The sequence below is a fragment of the Halyomorpha halys genome, unplaced genomic scaffold (genome assembly GCF_000696795.3).
Source record: "Halyomorpha halys isolate HHAL.00 unplaced genomic scaffold, Hhal_1.1 Scaffold627.1, whole genome shotgun sequence".
NCBI classification, from domain to species: domain Eukaryota; kingdom Metazoa; phylum Arthropoda; class Insecta; order Hemiptera; family Pentatomidae; genus Halyomorpha; species Halyomorpha halys.
In genome coordinates, this window is record NW_027111080.1 from 517,641 (window position 1) to 538,914 (window position 21,274).

At 28.9% G+C, this 21,274-nt stretch overlaps 1 protein-coding gene across 5 annotated transcripts in view; it reads left to right on the forward strand.

The window, feature by feature from the left end:
• The window catches only part of Sesn (Sestrin), a 265,432-nt gene that overhangs the window by 232,175 nt on the left and 11,983 nt on the right, over positions 1 to 21,274 (forward strand). For all 5 annotated transcript variants that reach the window (XM_014427229.2, XM_014427234.3, XM_014427232.3 and 2 more), the window contains one exon: positions 20,951 to 21,121. In XM_014427229.2, the coding sequence (XP_014282715.1) occupies positions 20,951 to 21,121 (171 nt within the window). The remainder of the gene's footprint in view (positions 1 to 20,950; positions 21,122 to 21,274) is intronic.

Consider the following 21,274-nt stretch of genomic DNA (forward strand, 5'->3'; position numbering starts at 1 on the left):
TTTTTTATTATTTTAGTATGTATGAGATCATTTATCAATATTACCTATTGCCCACAACTGTGTGGCAGATTGTAATATCTATCAATAAATAAATCTATCAATCAACAGTTGAAGAATTAAAGATTTACAATATCGAAAACCTTTGGTATAAAAATCTAAAAATTTGAAAAAATTGACATGGGCCCTTTTAGTGGCAAGTCACAGATGTATTATACAAAATTTTTCTTTGTTTCAATACCTCAGAATGCATAACCTCATTTCAAATTTTATTTATATTTTTTCATGAGGTAGGTTTGTACTTTCATAAAATATTGAGAAAACACCTTTTTCATGCTCCCTGAAATTATTGACGCTCAAATATATATATTACAAATTTAATATTGAAATCAGAAATATAGTATCAGGAGATAATTTAAGATAAGAGTAAATAAAGATATGTGAAATTTTTGGAACTACAGAGTAAATAATTCTACATATATCATTATTATTTTTTTTCTAAACGTTAATTACAGTAGTTTCTAGGAATTAAAAATTGATTTTTTATTTTGAATTCTGTAGTATTTTTTCAGTATATATTAATTTACTGAAATAATTTCGAATCAGTGCTTAGTAACGATTAGGTAGTAGGTTGTACATGCTTACTCCTAAAATTTATTTTTATTGTATAAAATATAGTTATTAACTGTTTTCATTGTCTAGATATGTTTTTAAAATTGACAAAAGGAAAGAAAGGTTTTAAATAAGCGTCTGTACTATATAGAAATAATTATGGTGAAGGTGATTTGGTTTATAGAAATGGGTTACAGTTGTGGCATGCCTCAATATGCGGAATCCTAGGTTGTGGCAAGCAAAATGTTCAGTTATTTTTTTAATCGATACTTGCATAATATCGAATCCTTTTTTTTTTTTTTTAGACAAGTATTCTTTGTTTTCAACTTTTTTTTTTTTTATATACATTTACTTGATAGTTCTTATTCAATTATTTTGATGAAAAAGATCTTTCCAACTTCTTATATAAGTTTGACCAACGTATACTTCAAATTTGAACGTATTAAAAATGAGATATATTCTTTCAGATCCTTAGCAACACCAGACATTGCGACCTATTTCTTTTATTTTTCTAAGGACTGACTAAGCGTTGGATAAATAGAAGATAATTAACATTTTTAATAATGCTGAGTCACACGTCTGGGTTCTTTTTTATTATTATCCACTTTAATCTTGCATTTCCAAGTCGCTGTAACGGCTGAAATATTTATTAGCATAATATTAATATGTTTATAATATTTATTTAATACAGAGACTTTATTATCTGTAAGATATTATTATCTTGCAGGAACAAGATAGTATATTCTGCACAATATAACAAATGTTCGAGGTTATTTGAATTTAATTGAACATAAAATTTGATTATCAAATAATTAAAACGGTATCTTTGTTGAGTCTCAATACTCTTTATTATATTAACAGTCCAACGTTTCAGCCACCCTCAAGGACGATCTTAAATATAAATTTACACCTCAGATCCAAATTAAAAAATGTTTTACAGATTATTCTGCTCAGGTTTCATTAATTACAAGCCAAATCACCCTATTTTTTCACAACTACATTAATTTTTAAAACTTTAATTTTAGATTAACTTACACTATCAACTATCATATAAACAAACTATTATAGTCCTCGAGGATGGCCGAGTTAAAATTTATAAAAATTATGTTCGATATATTTTTTTAAAGCTTCCTATATTATCGATTCCTCTATTACTAAAGAAAAGAGTTTTGTTTAACGATATTATTTTTTTTTCTAAAATTTAAACCGTAACAGTTAAATCTATAGAAGTCCATGTTGTTCGAATAAACAATATTTACTTCTCCGACTATCTGAGCTATATGATGAAAAAATAAAATCGGGTTTGATTGGCAAGGTTCTGGATGAAGTAAAACATTAACATGTTACATAACCGTGAATTAGAAGTTTATTTTAATGAAGGTATCATTGTTATTGGATAGTTTTAGTAGAAATGATAAAACTAACCTTAAGTTAATAAGTGCTTTGATTAGTTTAGTGTAGAAAAAAAAAATAACCCTGTAAAAATGAAGTGAAAACATGAAAATAGTCGTAATAAAAAAGAAATAAATCTGTATAAAAAAATTGTTAAAAACGACACATCCATTGTTAACCCTTATACTGTTAATTGAGCACATTGTTTAATTAATTATCATAAATTGTGTACTTCTCAAGGAAAAAGTCTGAGTACTTTTGGGATTCAGCTGATTTTGAGTACTATCTAAAAGTACTCAGACAGCATTAGCCATACTCGAGTATAAAACGCACTCTGCGAAAATCACTTAAGTAATTTTTTGGTTTTTTAACTACTCTGTAATTGTTAGCAGAAATAATTCAAACTTCAAATTTGTTCGACATTAAATCAATTAATTATAAATTTTTTTATTTTATTTCATTTTTTTTTTAAATACTGTCAATTTTCGATTTCATTCAACTTATGGTATTTTCTCGATATAATCACATTTGGGTTAAAAGAGACTACCCAGTTTTTTAAAATGTTGTAGATTTTAACACAGTTTACTCTGATGTCTATTATTGTAACATAGCAGATAGATAAATATGCAATCCTTGTAGTAGTAATGGACCTCAATATAGAAGAAATGTTATAATAAAAATATACGTGATCACTCAATCCTAAAATCCAGATAACTATGCCTCTAATAACATAAAAAATAAATAAAAAACCGTTATCAGAATGGATGGGCGATCCATAAACTATAGTTATAAACAATATTAATTTAGATGATGAATACTATAATGAAACATTAATTATTTGTTTACACCTTTTATTTTATTTTTTTTATATCAGTATATCTGGTACATGAAGCTAGTAATTTATAAACAATATATTTTTTTATATTTTACTTTTGTTCTCTTGTAGTAATAAGTGTTCAATTAATGTATAAAGTTCTACAAGTAAAATAATTTGAGTTTAATGAACCCATGACTAAAATACGACACTAAGTGACTAAACTACTCGAAATACGCCATCAGTTGATTGCAGTTCTCAGTACTCGTTATATCTTACCCAGAATACTTATAATCTATCTCTACATTCTATGTGATACAACGAGACAGTATTGATCTAATGTAATTAAAATTTACATATATATATTAATAACATGATACTATTATGAAAATATTGTATAATAGAGGCTTTGCATTCTAAAACCAGTTACCTATTTACCTGTTGTTTGTATAAATTCGTGTTTTTTAATCAGTTTTTTTGGAGAAAAAATCATTTTACCTCGCCACAGCCTAATTTCAAAATTATTATTTAAATAAATAAAATAATTCAAAATTTGATAAAGGACTTGCCTTTTATAGAAATTCAATTCCTCAGTTTGAGCTAACATAATTTATTGCTGATAGGAAACATTACATTAACGTCACAATGATTATCTATAATTATTTACGTTTTTAATGTTTCTCTAATTATTAATTATTACTTTTAAAACTAATATACTAATTGATTTTAAATCTATTTATTTATGAATCAGTTATATCTCATAATTTTACATTCCATAATTGTACGATGAACATAATACTCAATTATATTAATTCAAATCAACTAGAACCTGTTTGGCTGTTATAATCATTTTATATTTATGACCTCCTTTAACCGTGAAATTCCTACCTACTTACGCACAACTGACCTCTCTTATCCGTTTTAAGCTGTTAATTGCAATGTTAATTGAAGCAAAAAAAAATTATTAGTGTTACTAAATATGCGCTCACCTGTTCCAGATGTTGCTACAATTCATGAGGATTACTTAACTTCCCCCATCTGTATAATTAGGGATATAGGTCACTGTTATTTTTTTTAAATCATTATTTATTGTCGTATTATATTTTTAAATAATAAATTACATTCCTTAATTGGTGAAATAACCTTAACTGGTCTCAATATTATATACAGGTTGATTGTAGAAAATTTTAAAATTTATATTTCTCATAATTTTGTCGCTATGTTCATTTGATTTAGTATATGGTCTGTATATTTTTTATTTCGTTTTGATTTTAAGTTATATAACTAGTTGTTGGTCTTTGGACTAGGTTTTCTAACATCTAGAATCTGTGAGCTCAGTGCGTTAACCTATTCTAGAGCGAGTGAAAGCATCATTACTTGACCTATTATAAGAGAAATTACGTTTTCACTAGTTCGTTCTAAAATTATATGAAGGGACCCTAAATTATACGTTATACTGTAATAAAACTAAATATGAGTAACCCCTAATTTCGGCCTTTTATGTTAATTAGTTGGTATGTTATTATTTTTTTCTTTCTCATTTTTTTTTTTATTCTTATATGTATGCTTGTTGTCTTATTTTTACTTTACTATACATTAATTATTCTATTCTTGTTTATTTTACTAAAATGTCCTAAAGCTCATCTACGATTATTATTTCATTATCTAAAAATACCGCTTTTAGAATAAATAAAAAAATAATTAGTATTATCTAAGTAATAATTTTAATCCAATAAATAATTTTTTCGTTTATTACTTTTATGAATGTCAATAATATTGATTATTTTTTATTCATTGATCATACCATCTCTTATCCGGAATTCTACATTATCTGGAAAATTCCTGATCACATAAGGGATGTGTAGCTAAAATTTGGATCGCGCCTGTTATTTATTTCTATATTATTACTTATATAGATCTATATTTACTTTCACTTACATATGTAAGGGAAAATATGATCGTGAGATATTTCGAATGTGAGTTTTCGACCGGAACACACGTTTGGAGGTTCCCTGAGTCATAATAACAAGTATCGCAAAATGATCCATATGTGTGTGTATGTAAGCTTGTAGTCAGCATAGCTTAAAAAAACGAAAAGTTATACGAAATTGAAATTTATATATCTGAGGTGTGACAAAAAATTATTCGACAAAATCGACTGAGTGGAAGTCTCACTTTATTGATTCGATTTTTCACATATTTTCGATTTTCTCAATACCGCCACTTACGATTTTGATTAAATTCGGTGTATCAATTCAATTTAGTGTTCTTTAATACCAGATCTATCTTGTCCCCATTGAAATAGCCAAACATGGCTTAAATGAGGATTTTTGTAAAATATTAAGTATTTTTAATTTTGTTGTTTGAAATTATTAACCATTTAAATTTTTTTAGTTGGGAAATAGGTGTAAATATAAACTGTGAAAGGATCTGATAATTAAACTTAATGAGATAGGAAAATCCTTTTTCCAGGTTGAAAATACATTTTCGAAAATGAGACTATTAATATTATAAATTAACTTAATAGTATTATATATCGCTGAAAAGCGAAAGATTTTAGAAATAATAATATTTATCTTAAACAGTTTTAGAATGACAAAAAAACACCTAAATAAAAAGTATATTCTAATATGAGCTTAAAAAAATATTTTTTTTTAAATTTCCTTTAACCTATAGGTTAAAGAAAAAAAGGTAACCAATAGTTGACAGGATGATTAAATCCATAAAATTATTTTTTGTCATTTCAATATTGATTCTGTAACAATTTAGCATTGGCTTAATCGTTAAGAGCAGAATGTACCTTTTAGTAAATTGTTTTATTTTTGTCTCTTAGTCATATTTTTGCGAAAAAGAATTTATTAAATTTTGAAACGAGAAATATAATTAAATGCACTTTTCTTAAAATTGTTCTGATTGGAGTTAACTAATTTGCAAATTGGAAGGCTCATTTGGAAAATTAGTCTCATTAAATAACATAATAAATATGTGTTCTGAAACGAGCAAGAATTAATTTCAATTCAAAGTCGGCTGGTAAGTGAATGTTGTGTGTTGCGCGCACTGCACCAGAAATTTTTTATAATTCATTTCCAGTCGAATAGAAAAAAAAATCTAGGAACAAGTTTACATTGCCTTTATATTACATAAACGGCTTATCTCTAGTTGAAACCTTAAGAGAGATAAGAGTAAAAATTTCATAAGGAAATATTTTTTTTATACCCCCTCTCCTAGATACGTTATCACTGTAGAGTGATTAATGGCTGACGTGTATAAAGCTGTATCATGGATTCAGTTTTTTTTTTCGTTACCTAGCCTGTTTGACTTCTGTAAGAACTAATAGCTCGGATAAATTATAAAATTATTATCCCTTCAGAAGTTGGCAGGGGATAATTTTGTGTAATTAGTGAAAAATATTTCTTGGAAATATTATAATGACTTCATTCTTATATCGATCTCTTTACGCAAGTAGTCACATATGTATTTATATTCTGGTCTTATTGCCTAACATTTTGTATTATTTAACTCCATTTTTATTTTAAATGAAAATTTATTTATAGAAGTTTCGAAAAATGAAACATTTTTTTAATCATAAAATTTTTAAATAAAAAAAAATTTAATTGTCTCTGCGATAGAGACAACCTTCAATTGGACTAGCTATTGATTCCTTTGTATTTTTTAATGAATTTTAAAAAGTGGTACTAATTATCCAGACCTACCAATAAACTTTATATTTATTATTATTACTGCTAATAAAATTTTAAAAAAATAAAACACAGATATCAAAAAGATTATAACTAAGCGTTTCATATATTCGCTATGAAAACTGAGTTATAAATAAATCCCGTACTTCTCTTTTTCCTTTAAGTGGATCGAAAAAATTGAATATCAAAAAAAAGCCAAAAATTTGATGTATAGTAACCTTCTTTGTAAGTACATTTAAAGTTAATTGGTTCTTATGAAAATAGATAAGTATTTCTCTATTTCAAAATTGAAATCTTGTACTCGTAAGATATTGCATTTGTTAATCTACTGTGTAACTTAATTCAAAATTTATCAACTACCACACACAGGAATTTAAATTAAATTTGTTTTGTTTAAGTATCACACTTATGTTTTTAATGATCGCCATTGGAGTGTTCACCTGGTGTCTTTTTTTTTTTTAATTATATAGCCCTACTCGTCTGTTTGACATTCATATACTTGATAGTAGTATTTCATAATTCTTACACAATGTGCCTTCTCGATTTGCGAAACTAGGAAATTGATGTTTGATATAATCCAAAATAACATTTTATTCCAAAAAAAAAGAATATGGGACATCTCATCTCAAATTATCCAGAAAAAAAATTAAATAAAACCCATGATTTTTAATTTTCTTGATTAATTATTTTAGTTAGATTTACACATATGAATCTAATTTAGTTACGCTTATAGATAATATTTAATTAGAACTTAAAAGCACTATTCAATAAATATTTACAAGGCATACAAGGAAATAAATACATCTAAGTAAAAATATTGAACATAAAATAGATAAATTTAAGAAGTGTAAAAATTTATAATAAGTAATAAATCTGTTTTCATTTTATTTTTTATTATTATTTTCCCAAATTTCTCTAAATATATTTTCTCTCTCAACCCACTAGAAAATCTTGGGAAGGAACCACCCATTGGTGGTACTTCAAACATTAATTTAAATTAGAAGGTCCCGTGGCCATCTTCTTTTCAGACTCCTCGGAGGATTATCAGGGATTGTTAAGGATGAAAGATTAAGAATTAATGGGTTAGGATGGTTAAGGAGTTTGGAATGAAAAGACGCATATCTGTTTTGCGTCAAATCTGCAACGAATGGGATGTTAAGGTCTTTGTGAATGAGTTTATTTGTAACGTAATAAGGAGCATCAAGGATTTTACGTAGGATTTTGGATTGTAAGCATTGGATGCGGGAGGAATTTGATGGTTTGGTTCCAGAGCTCAATTCCATATGTCCAAATTGGTCTGATTATCGTAGTGTATACTAATTTTTTGTAGTTAATGTGAAGTTTAGAGCGTTTGTCAAGTAAGTGTTGTAGCAATTGGAATCTACGAGCAGTTTCTTATCGTTTCAGCCTTGTGTGTGGATTCCAAGTAAATTTCTTGTCAAGATGGAGTCATAAGTATCGAATCTGTTCAACAGGCGTTACATACAAAAGTAAAAATAATAAATTTAACATTTGTAAATTTTAAAAAAATAATAATTATAAAAACTAAATATATAAAAAGATGTCTTTTGACACCTATGGTAGAACTAGTATTAAACTTGTTTTTTTCAGATCCTTATAATTAAACTTCAACGTATTTTCTCGGTTTACTTTTTTTTTTTCTATACACCGCTTCCTCCTCCTATTGATGGCCCAGAAGTGGCACACTCAGCCTTAAGTCAGGAGCCACATTGGCGGGAGGCAGATCGCAGCTGTTTGGAACAGCTGGCGAGGAAACAGCTGACTGTCAGCTGATAGTAGGGCAATTTGTCGTAATGAGGAGCACTGCCCTTCCTTCTTCCGCCAAACCCATTCATGTCTCTTCCGCAGATGAACTTAACCGCCACCCAGGGGTACGGTAGCACTCAACCGGTCGGTGTTCTTGTAATTGCTCATTAATTATTATAGCTAACGCCTATAATGACCGCTCAGTTATAATTAGCACATAATATAATCCACTGCCGCGTAACGTAGAGGAGTATACCAACAGTTGGCAAGCAACGGCAAGGTTAGAACAAGGTCTTGGACCATCCAACCAGGAAGGTCCAATGGTCCTCCAAGATTAGCGAATTCTTGAACGTTAATACCGCAATTATATGTGCATCAAATCATACAATAATAAATTAATTAAAACATTTTCAGTGTTTTACTTCACGTGCCCTCACAACTTTACCCACATTTTATTTCTAAGGCTACATTGTATAATAGTATAATAATAATAATTGAAGTTAATGCTATTTTTGTCATTTTCAAAAAAAAAAAATTACCAGACAGGGAAGGAAACAATAACTGTTGCTATAAAATTTCTCATTTTAGGATTTATCAAGGATAAGGAATATAAATTTTGTTTCTGCCAATAATACAAAAATTTAACAAAGTACAATGAAGCCGTTGATGAAATCGGGAAAGATCTGTTTCAGTTTTTCATGTTCGTATCTTTAGTTATTCATAAAATTCTTTAATATTTTTATTATTAACTGTTTATTTTTTTCAAATATACAAAATTTGACAAATAGGAAATTTGAATAAAGTATTATTTTATAACTATGATGATAAGCGAACAGTTAAACTCATGTTAGAACATACTTTTTATTTAGGCGTTTTTTGTCATTCTCTATTTCCTTTTAAAAATTTTAAAGTTAAATATTATTATTTTTAAAATCTTTGGCTCTCCAGCGATATATGATACTATTAAGTATTAATATAATATATATGTTAATAATATAATGTATAATATCAATACTCTCACTTTCGGAAATGTATTTTCAACCTGGAAAAAAGATTTTCCTATATCATTAAGTTAATTATCGGATCCTTTTACAGTTTATAATTATTCATTTTTCACTACTAGCAAAAATTTGAAATGAATGAGGATGAGTTTTTTTTTAATTCATCGTTTAATCCTTGTTAGATTACTTCAATAAGGAAAAAGCCTAAGTGAAATTTAAAAAAAAAAAACACTTAATTATACATGTCCATGGCGAGTTTAATAAAAATCCTTAAAGTTGTCTTGAGTTGGAGAAAATCCATATTACTATAAATTGGCATTTTCGCTAAGTGGGAATTTTTTGCTTCTTGGGTGGGAAATGAAGGTTATGTGATGTGCCTACTATTTTTTTTTTTTTTTATTGGAAAATATAATGTAATAGAATCGGCCAAAAGTGGGGCTACTTCGTTACTGCTTTAGATCACTTAATTATTAAAAATAATTAAAGACAACTTTTTTTTTTTTAAACATATACTTTCTTCCACAAATTGAATCTCGTATTAGAAATAATAATGTCGGTCTTTTCAGGTATCTATATGCCATTCCACGATTTCTTTTTTCTATATTTTATGAAGTTTTCGATAAGAGCGATAAATTATCGAAAACTTTCCTTTAGATTGGTTGTAATCGCAACCTTGTTTTTTTTTTTTTTCAACAAGTTGGAGAAGTTGTTTTCCCAAGAAGTTAAAAGGAATGATTGCATAAGTTGTTTGTGTTCTATCAGGATGGTTAGGGGCTAGAGATATAACGTTTAGATGTAACACAAAACGCTGTCACAATCGTTAATCATATTTATAAGAACGGGTTTTGAAAATCTGATCTAAAACTAGGATTTCTTTTTAGGACAGCTTTCTTCTATAGCTGTATTAATATATTTTAGGAGAAACAGGTTTGAAAATTGTTACAAGAGTTCTGTCGTAGGTCGACCAGTCTTTATGGTCTGAATGCTATTTATACTTGTTATTCTAAATTTATTATAATCAAGTCAGATAATAGATGTGAATAAAGTGTAATATATGGTTTCTAGCAAAAGTCGTTATAATTTCATCTTTTTACGTAGAAAAGTTGAAATAATGTGTTGCAACACTACCTAATAGCCGCCTCTGAATAGTTAATATTGAATTTCGTTCATAAATTGATTGTCTGAAGGCAGTGGCGTAGAGTTAACCATCCGGGGTGGAGGAAAAGTTTACCTCCTCTTTATTTAGGTATTTCAATTTAAAAGACTAAAATATAATAGTTAATTCTAAAGAACTAGGTAAGAACAAACCTTATTTATCGTGTATTGTACAGGTTATAAATAATAAGGTTGTGAAATGAAATGTTTCAAATTTTTAAGAGATATCATGATTTATAGTAAAATTTACCGCCCACTATAAGTGCCGTATAGGGTCAGTGGGGAAGGTCCTTGGTTTCACTGCGTATTGATGACAGATTAGTCATCTTTCTAAAGCGCAATCAAGAATTCCATTATTCCTATAGTTTTTATCTTTTTCTTTTCGAATGATAGATAATTCAGACAATTAATAAACATGAGCCTCCTCATGTTTAAAAGCTAACGGAAACGTAAACAAGCATTCAATAGGTCAAACGCCACCCATTATGCAAGTGGCATGGGAAATTGCAAATTCGATGGTAACGAACTGCTATATCCTTTGGACGTGTGGTGCCAGGTTCGAAGAGAAGGGGAAAGAAAAGTGGGTAAGAAAGGTTTTGGAATAGTTTGTTAAAGAGGCAGCTATAGATAGACTTTAGGAGCTGGAAGTTTGGCTCCCAGGGAGATTTGGGAGAGCGCCAAACTGTGAAGTGAGTAAACATCCCGATATCCGGACCTGGTGAGAACATTTCCAAACCAGACCCCGGGACCAACCGGTAGTCGTCAACTGCCTCTCTCAGGGACGACCGGTTTCCCCCTGTCTTCCAACTCTTTTCAACAAAACAAGTAAACCTTCATTTATGATTTTTTATATATTTTTTAAAAATAGTAATTCCCAAATTGGAACATGAACCTTCGAAATGGAAGTTTCTTTATTACTGGAACTATGACCTTTATTTTTAACTATCAAAAACTCTATAAACCAAAATAACAGGCTTGTTCAAATCTATCATATGATTGGCGGGCGCATGCGCCGTACGGTTGTCCGGTTACAAGTCTTGTACGCATGCGCCTGCCAGATTTAAGATGGTTTAACTAGAGTTGGGATAAACCTCATGTCAGCATATGATTGTAAGATCCCAAACCAAAGCATTAAATATCTCAAACAGCAGTAAATAATTAACGTTTCACTAGTTTACGTTTCATTGGTATTGGAATAGTCTAGATAAATACAAAATCCGTTCATCTCTCACCAACAAAAAATATTCATTTTACTCCAGTTTTTTGTCATTTGACATACATGTTGAACTGTCTTGGAGTAAATTATATTATACTATTTGCACTAGGCTCTTAAAGTTAGATGCTATCTCAAGCCTGTATTAATGGCATTTTAAGATTTTTAGTCGTAATGACGCCTGATTGTTGATTCTTTGATTGAGTATTGAAGTTCGAAAGACATGTTGCTTTGTTTTGGGGAATCTCATATAAAATCGGAATGTTGATATTCCACCAAATCAGCAGGCTGAGCGTTACATTAATTAAATTTTGATCAGAACTCAAATCATCAAGTTCCGAACCATGCACTCGGGGATCTTCACCAGCACTCGGACATTATGTGCTCCTCCACTGCTATATAACTTTTAAATCTTATTGATTACAAGTTCTGTGATAAGCCTATTAATACATTCTACTTGATGGATAAGAAAATATCCATTGTAACGAGTTAAATAAGATACCATGGAGATTATAAATTTCAAAATCACATTAATTCAGGCTGGAGTACATCCCACTTCAACAGCCTCATACAGACTTTCCATCTCTGTATTAAATCGCTCGTTAATAGTCCATCGTATTAAAGAAAAGGTTTAGCGCTAAAACCCAAATCTACGAGGTCAAACCTGACAATCCTATTCCATTTTGTCCACTTTTACCGGTTGGCTCAGCGGTAATTACTTTTTAATTTTTTTTTTTATTATAAAGGTTAACTTTTAACTTATAGTTATTTATTTACGATAACTTCAGTAACGACCCACTAACATGATTAAACGATATATGCAATAACACCCGGGTCTCATAGAACGAATAGGTGTGTAAGGCAGGGTTATTTCCGTATTCATTTTTTTATGTTTGAATTAAATCTTTTTATTATTATTATTTATTTTATTTTACTTCTTCTCTTTCTTTTTTTCTCAAACTATTTTTCATTATGTAAGTCAGTCATTCGTCTTATCCATTTTTATAAATATTAGATGTTTTTGTTTGTTGATTTTTTTTCTTCCATTCTTCACTTTCATAATTATTATTTCAATTATTTATTTTTATTATTTAAAATTGTTTAATGATTACGCCATTGTGAATAGTTATGGGTATCTTTCACAGGAGACTAAACCTCGCATTGTCAATTAATAAAAAAAAATGAAATTAATATTATAACCTTGTAAGGCCCACCATCTGGTAATAAAGAAATATAAATTATAAATATTAATGGTCAGAAATGTTCCTTGGATTCAGTTACTAACACGGGTATTTTTTCCGGTTTCAATTAAAATATTGAATACATTAGCCCACCAATACTACGGATTTACGTTCGGCGGATTTTTGCCTCTTCGTTGGAACGAAAAAAAAAAACATCGGTACCTCACGGGGAACCGAACATTAAGAACGGTTAAACAAAAATCGCCCTTCTCTATTTCTGTTAAGTTTTTCTCTGTTTGAGTTGTTTCAGGTGAGAATACAGCATCGTTACTAATAATTTTTCTTTTTAAGGGGAAAATTAACCCCTAGGTTTTAGTTTCCACCACAGTTACATTTTTATCCGATATGCTTCTGATAGTACATTCAATTAAACGGCGTATGCTTTAATATTAATGTGCATCGTAAATTCCCGTGCAGTAGCGAGTATTCTGCTGGTCACGCTACAGAGCGAGTCAGAAGTCAAAGAGGGCGATGACCTTATCATTTATTGGGACTCATAACTTTTTTTTATTATCTTCTCCGTCTCTAAAAAAAATAAAATAAAATAAAAACCTACGCACGCACATACCCAAACTTTCTTATCTCCGTTGCATAAGCAACTTATCAGCTGGAAGTCGGGCATAAAATGTGTTAATATTTGTGGGAGGGGGGGACTTATCTCTCATTCGGTTACTTATGCTTCCTGGTCATGATTATCAGCGTTAAAATTTAATGAATTCACACGATTATTATACAATATTTTTTTTGTTCATTTACCTCAAGTATAAACTTGAAACATACAAAGGGGTCTTGGCCTAGTAAATAAATTAACTAACAAAAGTATTAGTAAAATAAAAAAAAAAAAAAAACCATGGTGGAAGTTACAATATAATAAAGTAATATTATTTCAAATATAACTATCTAAAAATACAATTTATAAAAATCCTTCTAGGTACAAAATAACAAACAGCGAAAAAAAGTAACTGAATAAATTACACATAATTAATATATTTTTTTATTAACAAAAGAACTTAAAATGTCTTGCTGACCTAAAAGTAAATTGAAACATTTTGAAAAAGATTGAAATATAAAATGGAATAACTTAAGGTCTATATTTATTATTAATTATAAAATTTCTGTTTTTAACATAATCAGGAATGTGATTTGTTCTAAAAAAACTTAAACATATTGTAGATTAATCCTCCCGAAATTTTTTTTTAGATCAGATAAACTACGTAGTTTACAAATCGATATATTTATACAATCTAGATTTATAAAAAATCGATCGACTAGTTTTGTAGAATTTTTATTTGAAATTCTTGAATGGCGAATTAATACCATACAGCTTCTGAATAACATTCTCACCCCATAAATAGTTTTGAAAGCTGAAATAAAAAAATAAATATTCTATCGTGGATAGAAGAGATTCAATGTGACCTCTGTGGGGATTGGCCTTGAAGTTGATGTGTGTCGGTTCGACCTTGGGCTTCATTTAGAGGGGGCCATCTCAAAACCAAGCCCAGATCCCAATTATTGTGTAACGTTAACAATCAAAATGTATTATAATGTTTTAATTAATATTCAAACGGTTTTAGTTGATTTTAAAATATTTTTCTCATTAGAAATATTAGGTCTATTAACTGGATTTGCTCATTTGATCTAAATATGAAAACAACAACAACAAATATTGCAGTGACATTTCAAGTTGGTTTAGCATACCGGGCTCCAGTTTATATTCCAGTTATGCAACATCAACTTATAGTGTCCAAGGTTGAAAACACGTTTTCTAAAAATAAATAACATTTGTTGATAAATTCATTAAAATCATTTAGGACCTGAGGATTAAAATTAACGTTAGTTGGTACCGTTTTTCTACAAAACGGGCAAAAATTACAAGCAAAAATATGATATGAGCATCAATGCCAAACTGCTAAGTTTTTTACTTAGTTAAATGGCTTTGAAGTGTTCATTATTCACTTTATGGAGTTTGATGTGTCTCTATAAATGTCTTGCCACCTCATAACTAATATGTATTTTCTTTGCATATGAATAATTTTTTAATTATCCTCAGTGGTCGAACGAAAAGTATATGGGAGGATTGCGTTAAGCCTGACTTCGATAATATTTATAATATAGCTGCTATGTTGTGTTGAGTCAGATTTTTCTTGTTTTCTGGCTTTAATAATTCTCGGGTGTAATCCCACCCCCTCCTTCCATTGAAGCAATAAATACTCCCTGTGTATCTTAATTTGCTCATTCCACTTTCCTCAGTCTTTGAATACCAGACCCCATTCTACGAATTCGTATACTCTCTCTCCAATAATTGTTTCCTTGCTCAAACCTTTCATTATTCATCCTATCTCATTTTAGAATCGCTCATTTTTATCAGTAATTCCTCTATTAGAACGTCCTTTAAATCCTTATTTCATCACCTAGTTCTTCATCAATCTATCCTCTCCTTGAGATAGGATTAAAATTAAAGATAATTATTATTTAAATTAATTTCGTAATAATATTATGATATTAATCGTATTCTACTATTGTTATACAGTAGGGGGGGGGGGTTCATATTGTTTATTAATCGTTGGTATTCCTATTTGTTATATCTAAGGAGGAAAAGGCACCGTAGAACATTTTGACATTCTGTCTTATACTACACCTGACGGTTTCCTGTGATAGTCTACCACGAATAACATTTTTGGAAGACAAACTATTTCGATTTCAACGTATCCTACCTACTGCTTGTAAAACAACCTATTTCGTCCATTAGCTCACCTATACTACCTTACACCCCTCCACTAGACATCTAGAATAGATATGAATAAATCACCTAGATCATAAACAAGGACCTTCTTTACCTTGGGCGAATCCCTTAATGCCGGACAGGACAATCGTTAACCCCTGACCCAGATGGACTCCTTAGGGTCCTTGTGTATCCTTTATCCTTTCTATTTTTACATTCCACTCCTGAGGGCCTTGTTTATCCGCATATAAATGAGACAGGCTATATCTGCGCAGCGACAAGCCGGTTATGCTCGCCCGTCTAGACAGCTTTCTTGATAATAATTTATAATACACATGTTTTAGTTTTATTTTTCTCGTATTTCTTTCAAGCTTATTTATACTGGTTGCAATGGTTCTGTGCCACGCTTCAGAAACGTGTTCATTTATAGTTTTCAATTTCTATTAGAATAATTTAACTTATTGAGGCGAAAAACAGATTTACTCAATAAGGGATGTTCTTCTCGTTTGTAAAACCGAAAGTAAAGCAATTAAAGCTACAAAAGCCTTCTTAATCACGTATTTATAAAAAGCAATTATAAATAACTGATATTACTATTATTTATTGTTATCCAATATATATTGTATATATCAATAATACATATAATATTATTTTTGGGGGATATCTGTTCAAATAAACATAACTTTTGTTTTGACTTTTACTATGTTTTATGTACACTTGCGTGTTACATAAATATTCTATATTCTATGTTTCCTGCGAAGAATGCCCATCCACATTTTGTCTAGTATGAATAACATGAGAGCTACACCAATTACATTATTACAGAAAAAAAAATTCAATATTTTCTTTTGACCGTTTATATAAACCTGTAGCTTAAACAAAGCTGGTCTAGATAATACAAGAGCCGAAATGAAAAAAAAAGGCAGTTATCTCACCCCGATTTTTGGTTACTTTAATGAAAACTATGTATAATTGCTAGTCAAAACTGATGAGTCTGCCAAGTATAGGTAGGGGGAATAAAAAATGCCGGCTGTTTCAAAACCTTAAAAAAACTTTAATTTTTCATTCGGGGCTCTACATCTTAAAAACTACCAACAACACTTGAAAATCTAAAAGAACATTATTTAAAGAAGAGTAAATTTTCTGAAATATAAGCCATAATAGAGCTGTTTACGTCCAATAGTTCTCGAGATATAGCCTTTCAAAAAGCAACATTTCATAAAAATGTACTGAAATATCAGTAGTGAGTAAATCTATATCTCAATAATCTTTCGACGTACAAATGTCTATTAACACTCAAGATAAAGCTAATAATTGTACTATAAAGTAGTTTATGACCTTTACCTTCGTAAGAATAGTAGTTTTCATGATATTTGTTAAAATAAATTGGTTTATAGTTGTTCGGACAACAGGTTTGATTTTTGAAAAACATTATTTCAGAAACCATTGGACGTACATATGTCTGCCAGCACTCAAAATAAAGGAAATTTAACTTACTATATATTAGATCCTGACCCTTATATTCGTAGGGGTAGTTTTTATGATATTCACATATGAAAATTTGTCTGAACAATTATAAATCAATTTATTTTAACAAATTTCATAAAAAATACTACTCCTAAAAAATAAAACGCCATGAACTACTTTACAGCTCATTAAACTAGCTTTAATTTGAGTACTAATAAACATATGCACGTCAAATGGTTCTTGAGATATAAATTTTTCAAAATAAATTCACAAACTACTGATACGTTCCATACAAAATTTTTATGAATTGTTTTTTAATTAAACAAGAAAGCTTAAACAATAAAGCTTTTTAAAAAGCTATATCTCGAGAACTACTGAACGTAACTAGCTCTATTAGAGCTTACAGTTTAGAAAATTTACTCTACTTTAAATGATGCTTTCTTAGATTTTCTATTGTTGTTGATAATTGTAAAGATATAGAGCTCCGAATAAAAAAAAAAATTATTTTTAACGTTTTGAAACAATCGCCATTTTTATTCCTCCTACCTTTTCAATTAAGTAATCCAAAATTGGAGTGAAATAAGTGCCTTCTTTCTCCTCTTGGGCTCTTATACTAAAAGAGACGGTTCGTGTCTTCATGTCGGATCGAGCATTTATTCATTGGGGACTTGAGTTTCTTCATCAAAACCAATTGAGGATGAAATGATGATAAGTTGATGCAAAGCGGGGGGCTGTTTGGGGCGAATTATGAAAATAAGGTGTGCTACATCAACCGAGGAGGGCATTTTAAGTTCCATTATTCTAGATATTTTTTCCATTCTTCGGCTCCCCACTATTCCTGAAATTAATTTTTGTTCTCTTAAATTAAAATATAATAATAATTGTAAATATCATCAAGTTAATTAATAATAATAATAATAATAATAATAATGAAGTCTTAAAGAACCCTTATTTATTAATTTTTAACCGATTTATTTGGTATCAAATTAATAATAATAATAACTCTATTAAAATATAATCATACTTCTTTATCCAGTCAAGAAGGTATAGTGTACTTATCAAGTTGTTTAGTAGACTTTTTTGGATTGTACCAAAGCACTTCATCAACTTTTTATAAATAGAATTTAAATACCCGAATTTATTTTAAAAAATTTATTTTTTAAAGATTTTGTATGAAAGACATTTTATGAAATGAGACTAAACAGACCTATTATAAATCTTCAATTATCTCTACAGCATTTTTTAAAATACAGAGCATCGAACGCCGACATGTTTGCTTCTGTTCCCGACCTTGAGAGAGAATTAATACTAAGCTGTGCTATTTGTGTTATTAAAACCATTGTTTAGTGATAGCGCTTATTATCATAAATAATTTATGTTGTTGAAATTAAAGTGTTATATTATTCACAATTAAAGTTTTTTTACTATGATTAAAAATAATTTCCAAATCGTACATTTTAATATCTGTTCTGAAAGTGGAAAATTGCTTTAGTTTATTAGTCTCATCACCAAAATAATTGACTTTTTCATTGTATTGAAGGTTATCAATGGGAGAGTGGTCTACTTTATAACCCTACGTTATTATTATAATATAATATAAATATAAATAATGAATTAAAGTTAGTGTCTCTTTGATTCCAAAATATGTTAAACAATTTACTTTACATAAAATAAAACATCGACAATGAAACAAAAGAGCGCCTATACCATACTGTTCTGTGTTATATACAAGATGTCCCTGAGTACGACTTGAAACAAGCCAATGAAAAAGGAAGTAACAAAGCAGTGGAAAGAATGAAGATAAAGAAGAGGCCCATTCCGCCGACAATAGAAGAAGGTGAGCCAAGAAACAATAGGCACCTTGAGGGCGTGGAGATGTGGTCGCGTAGGACTAAGGAAATCCTTAACTTTACTCCAAGCTAGAAAAGGATAACTTAAAAATGCTTTATTCTTAGCAGATGTAACACTTAACAGACACGTCACAAAAATAAATGAAATATTTATCCTCACTTGTATTATCTTCTATTATCTGGTATAAGGAAAATTCGGTTTTGTAAATAATGATAGGCAGACCAGTTCTCAAATTAGAAAGCAGATGCTACACACAGGGGAGAAATAAAAAACCTACGAGTTAATAACTTTAAACTTTCGTACCGAATAGTAAAATGCAATCCATCAATTGACATTTTGGCATTGAATTGTCTGATCTTTTTTAAACCTCTAACTCGATTCGAAAGAGTTGTATTTGTATTTGCTGATAAGTGTATTATGTTTAAACAAGCCTTCAGTATAGTTACAATATCGATTGTTTTTCGTATTTGAATTTTAAAAAGCAGTGAGAGATTTTCTTTCTTCAAAAAAATTCAACCTAATTTTTTTAATAATGTAAAATATTAATTATACAGATATGATGGGAGTAAATTTTATTTTTATCCATTTTACTAATAGGCTATCATCATCAGGCAAACAAAATTTATGATCAAAAAAATTATTAACCAATTTAAATTTAAAATCAGGTATATTTGTGGAGAGAGGGGGGGATACGGAGTTGAAACCCAGCTGGTTTAGTAATTATGAACAATTTCGTCCAGTTATGTTGGCTACCTTGGCGATCAGAACTAAAAAATATTTTTATCGATTCTATCGACAAATATTCGATTTTTTTTTTATATCAATATATTTTTATAACTGTTGCATGATGAAATCTTGTTGCAATTTTGACAAAGTTCTTTTCATTTATCTAATTGTGTTCAAGTAATTAATTTTAATTTTATACAGTACAGATAAGTCTCTTAACTTTTTAGTTTATGTTCTAATTAGTTTCTTCAGTAGAATTTTTATTGTTTTTTTTTTTAGCAGGGAAACAATTTTTTTTCTTCTTGGCTACTTTTTTAATTGCATTTATTTTAATTGGCCCCATCACTTCATTAGTTCATTGTGAAATAGTAGTATTCCAAGATGAAAAACAGTTGACTTAACTGTAATACATTCTTTCTTTACTTAAACAAGCTAAATCTTACAACCATGTTATTAACATGAGATAAAAGTTTGATTAATTAATACAATTTAAATATTTTAATGCAGATAACAAATCACAGTTATAGTAACAAAAACGTGTTTCATATTTATTGTTCTGCTGAAAGGAAAGAAAAAACAATACTAAAAAATAAAATAAAAAGGTAAACTTAAATATAACAATAACATTTAATATTAACTAAAAATTATATTAAATTATCAAGTATATGCTTATCTATAAACTTCAATTTTTGTTTACTTTAAACTGTTAATGAAATTAATAATTTCATAAAATGAAGAAATGAAATATATTTGAAAAATAATATTATTTGTTTACATTATTAAAATTTACATTTCATAATTATTAATTTTAGAGCAGAATCCTATTTGCTGATGAATATCAATATATTTGTTTCACCTACAATCCAAATAAATAAGGAAGTACATTTCATGTAGCATGCATGATGTTCCTACATCAATTTGTTAAATGTTTAAATATTTAGATCAGAATGTGCTGAATGATCAAGAAGTAATATTTTACTAACTTATCAGTGCCATAAATTATATTTTTTAATGAAGTCATAAAAATTTTCTGTTGGGATTCATTTATAATTAGATTAAGGATCTAAATTTACTTTTGGTAATTTACATTGTTCACAATGTTGTTTTTAGTAAAAACTCTAGAAAGAAGGTTTGTGTCTACATAACATATTAAGTAGGCACAAACCTTCTCTTATATACTTCTCAATTATACTTAACAATGTATAATTGAACTTAATATTCTGTGATACAGTATTTTTTTAATAAAATCATTTACTTATATATAACAATATTTTTTCATTATTTTTTGTTCCAGACACATATGTTTTTCATCGATGCTTTTCTTCAAAATAATCGCCTCGACCATATAACTCAGGAGATGGGATATCACCCAACTTACCTGGACATCTTCCTTAGGACGCAACATTTTATTTTAAGAGGAGACGGCCCACTTCCTTATGACTATAGGCATTTTATAGCAATCATGGTAAGGCAGTAAAATAATTTTTAATAATGTTACCAGTGACTAAAATTTTATGCAATTGCCTATTTTGTTAGCATGCATTGTTTAAACAGCTGTTCAAATATCTTAAAGAATGGATGTACCCACAGCAATTAGCCAAAGATTATTTTGCATCTT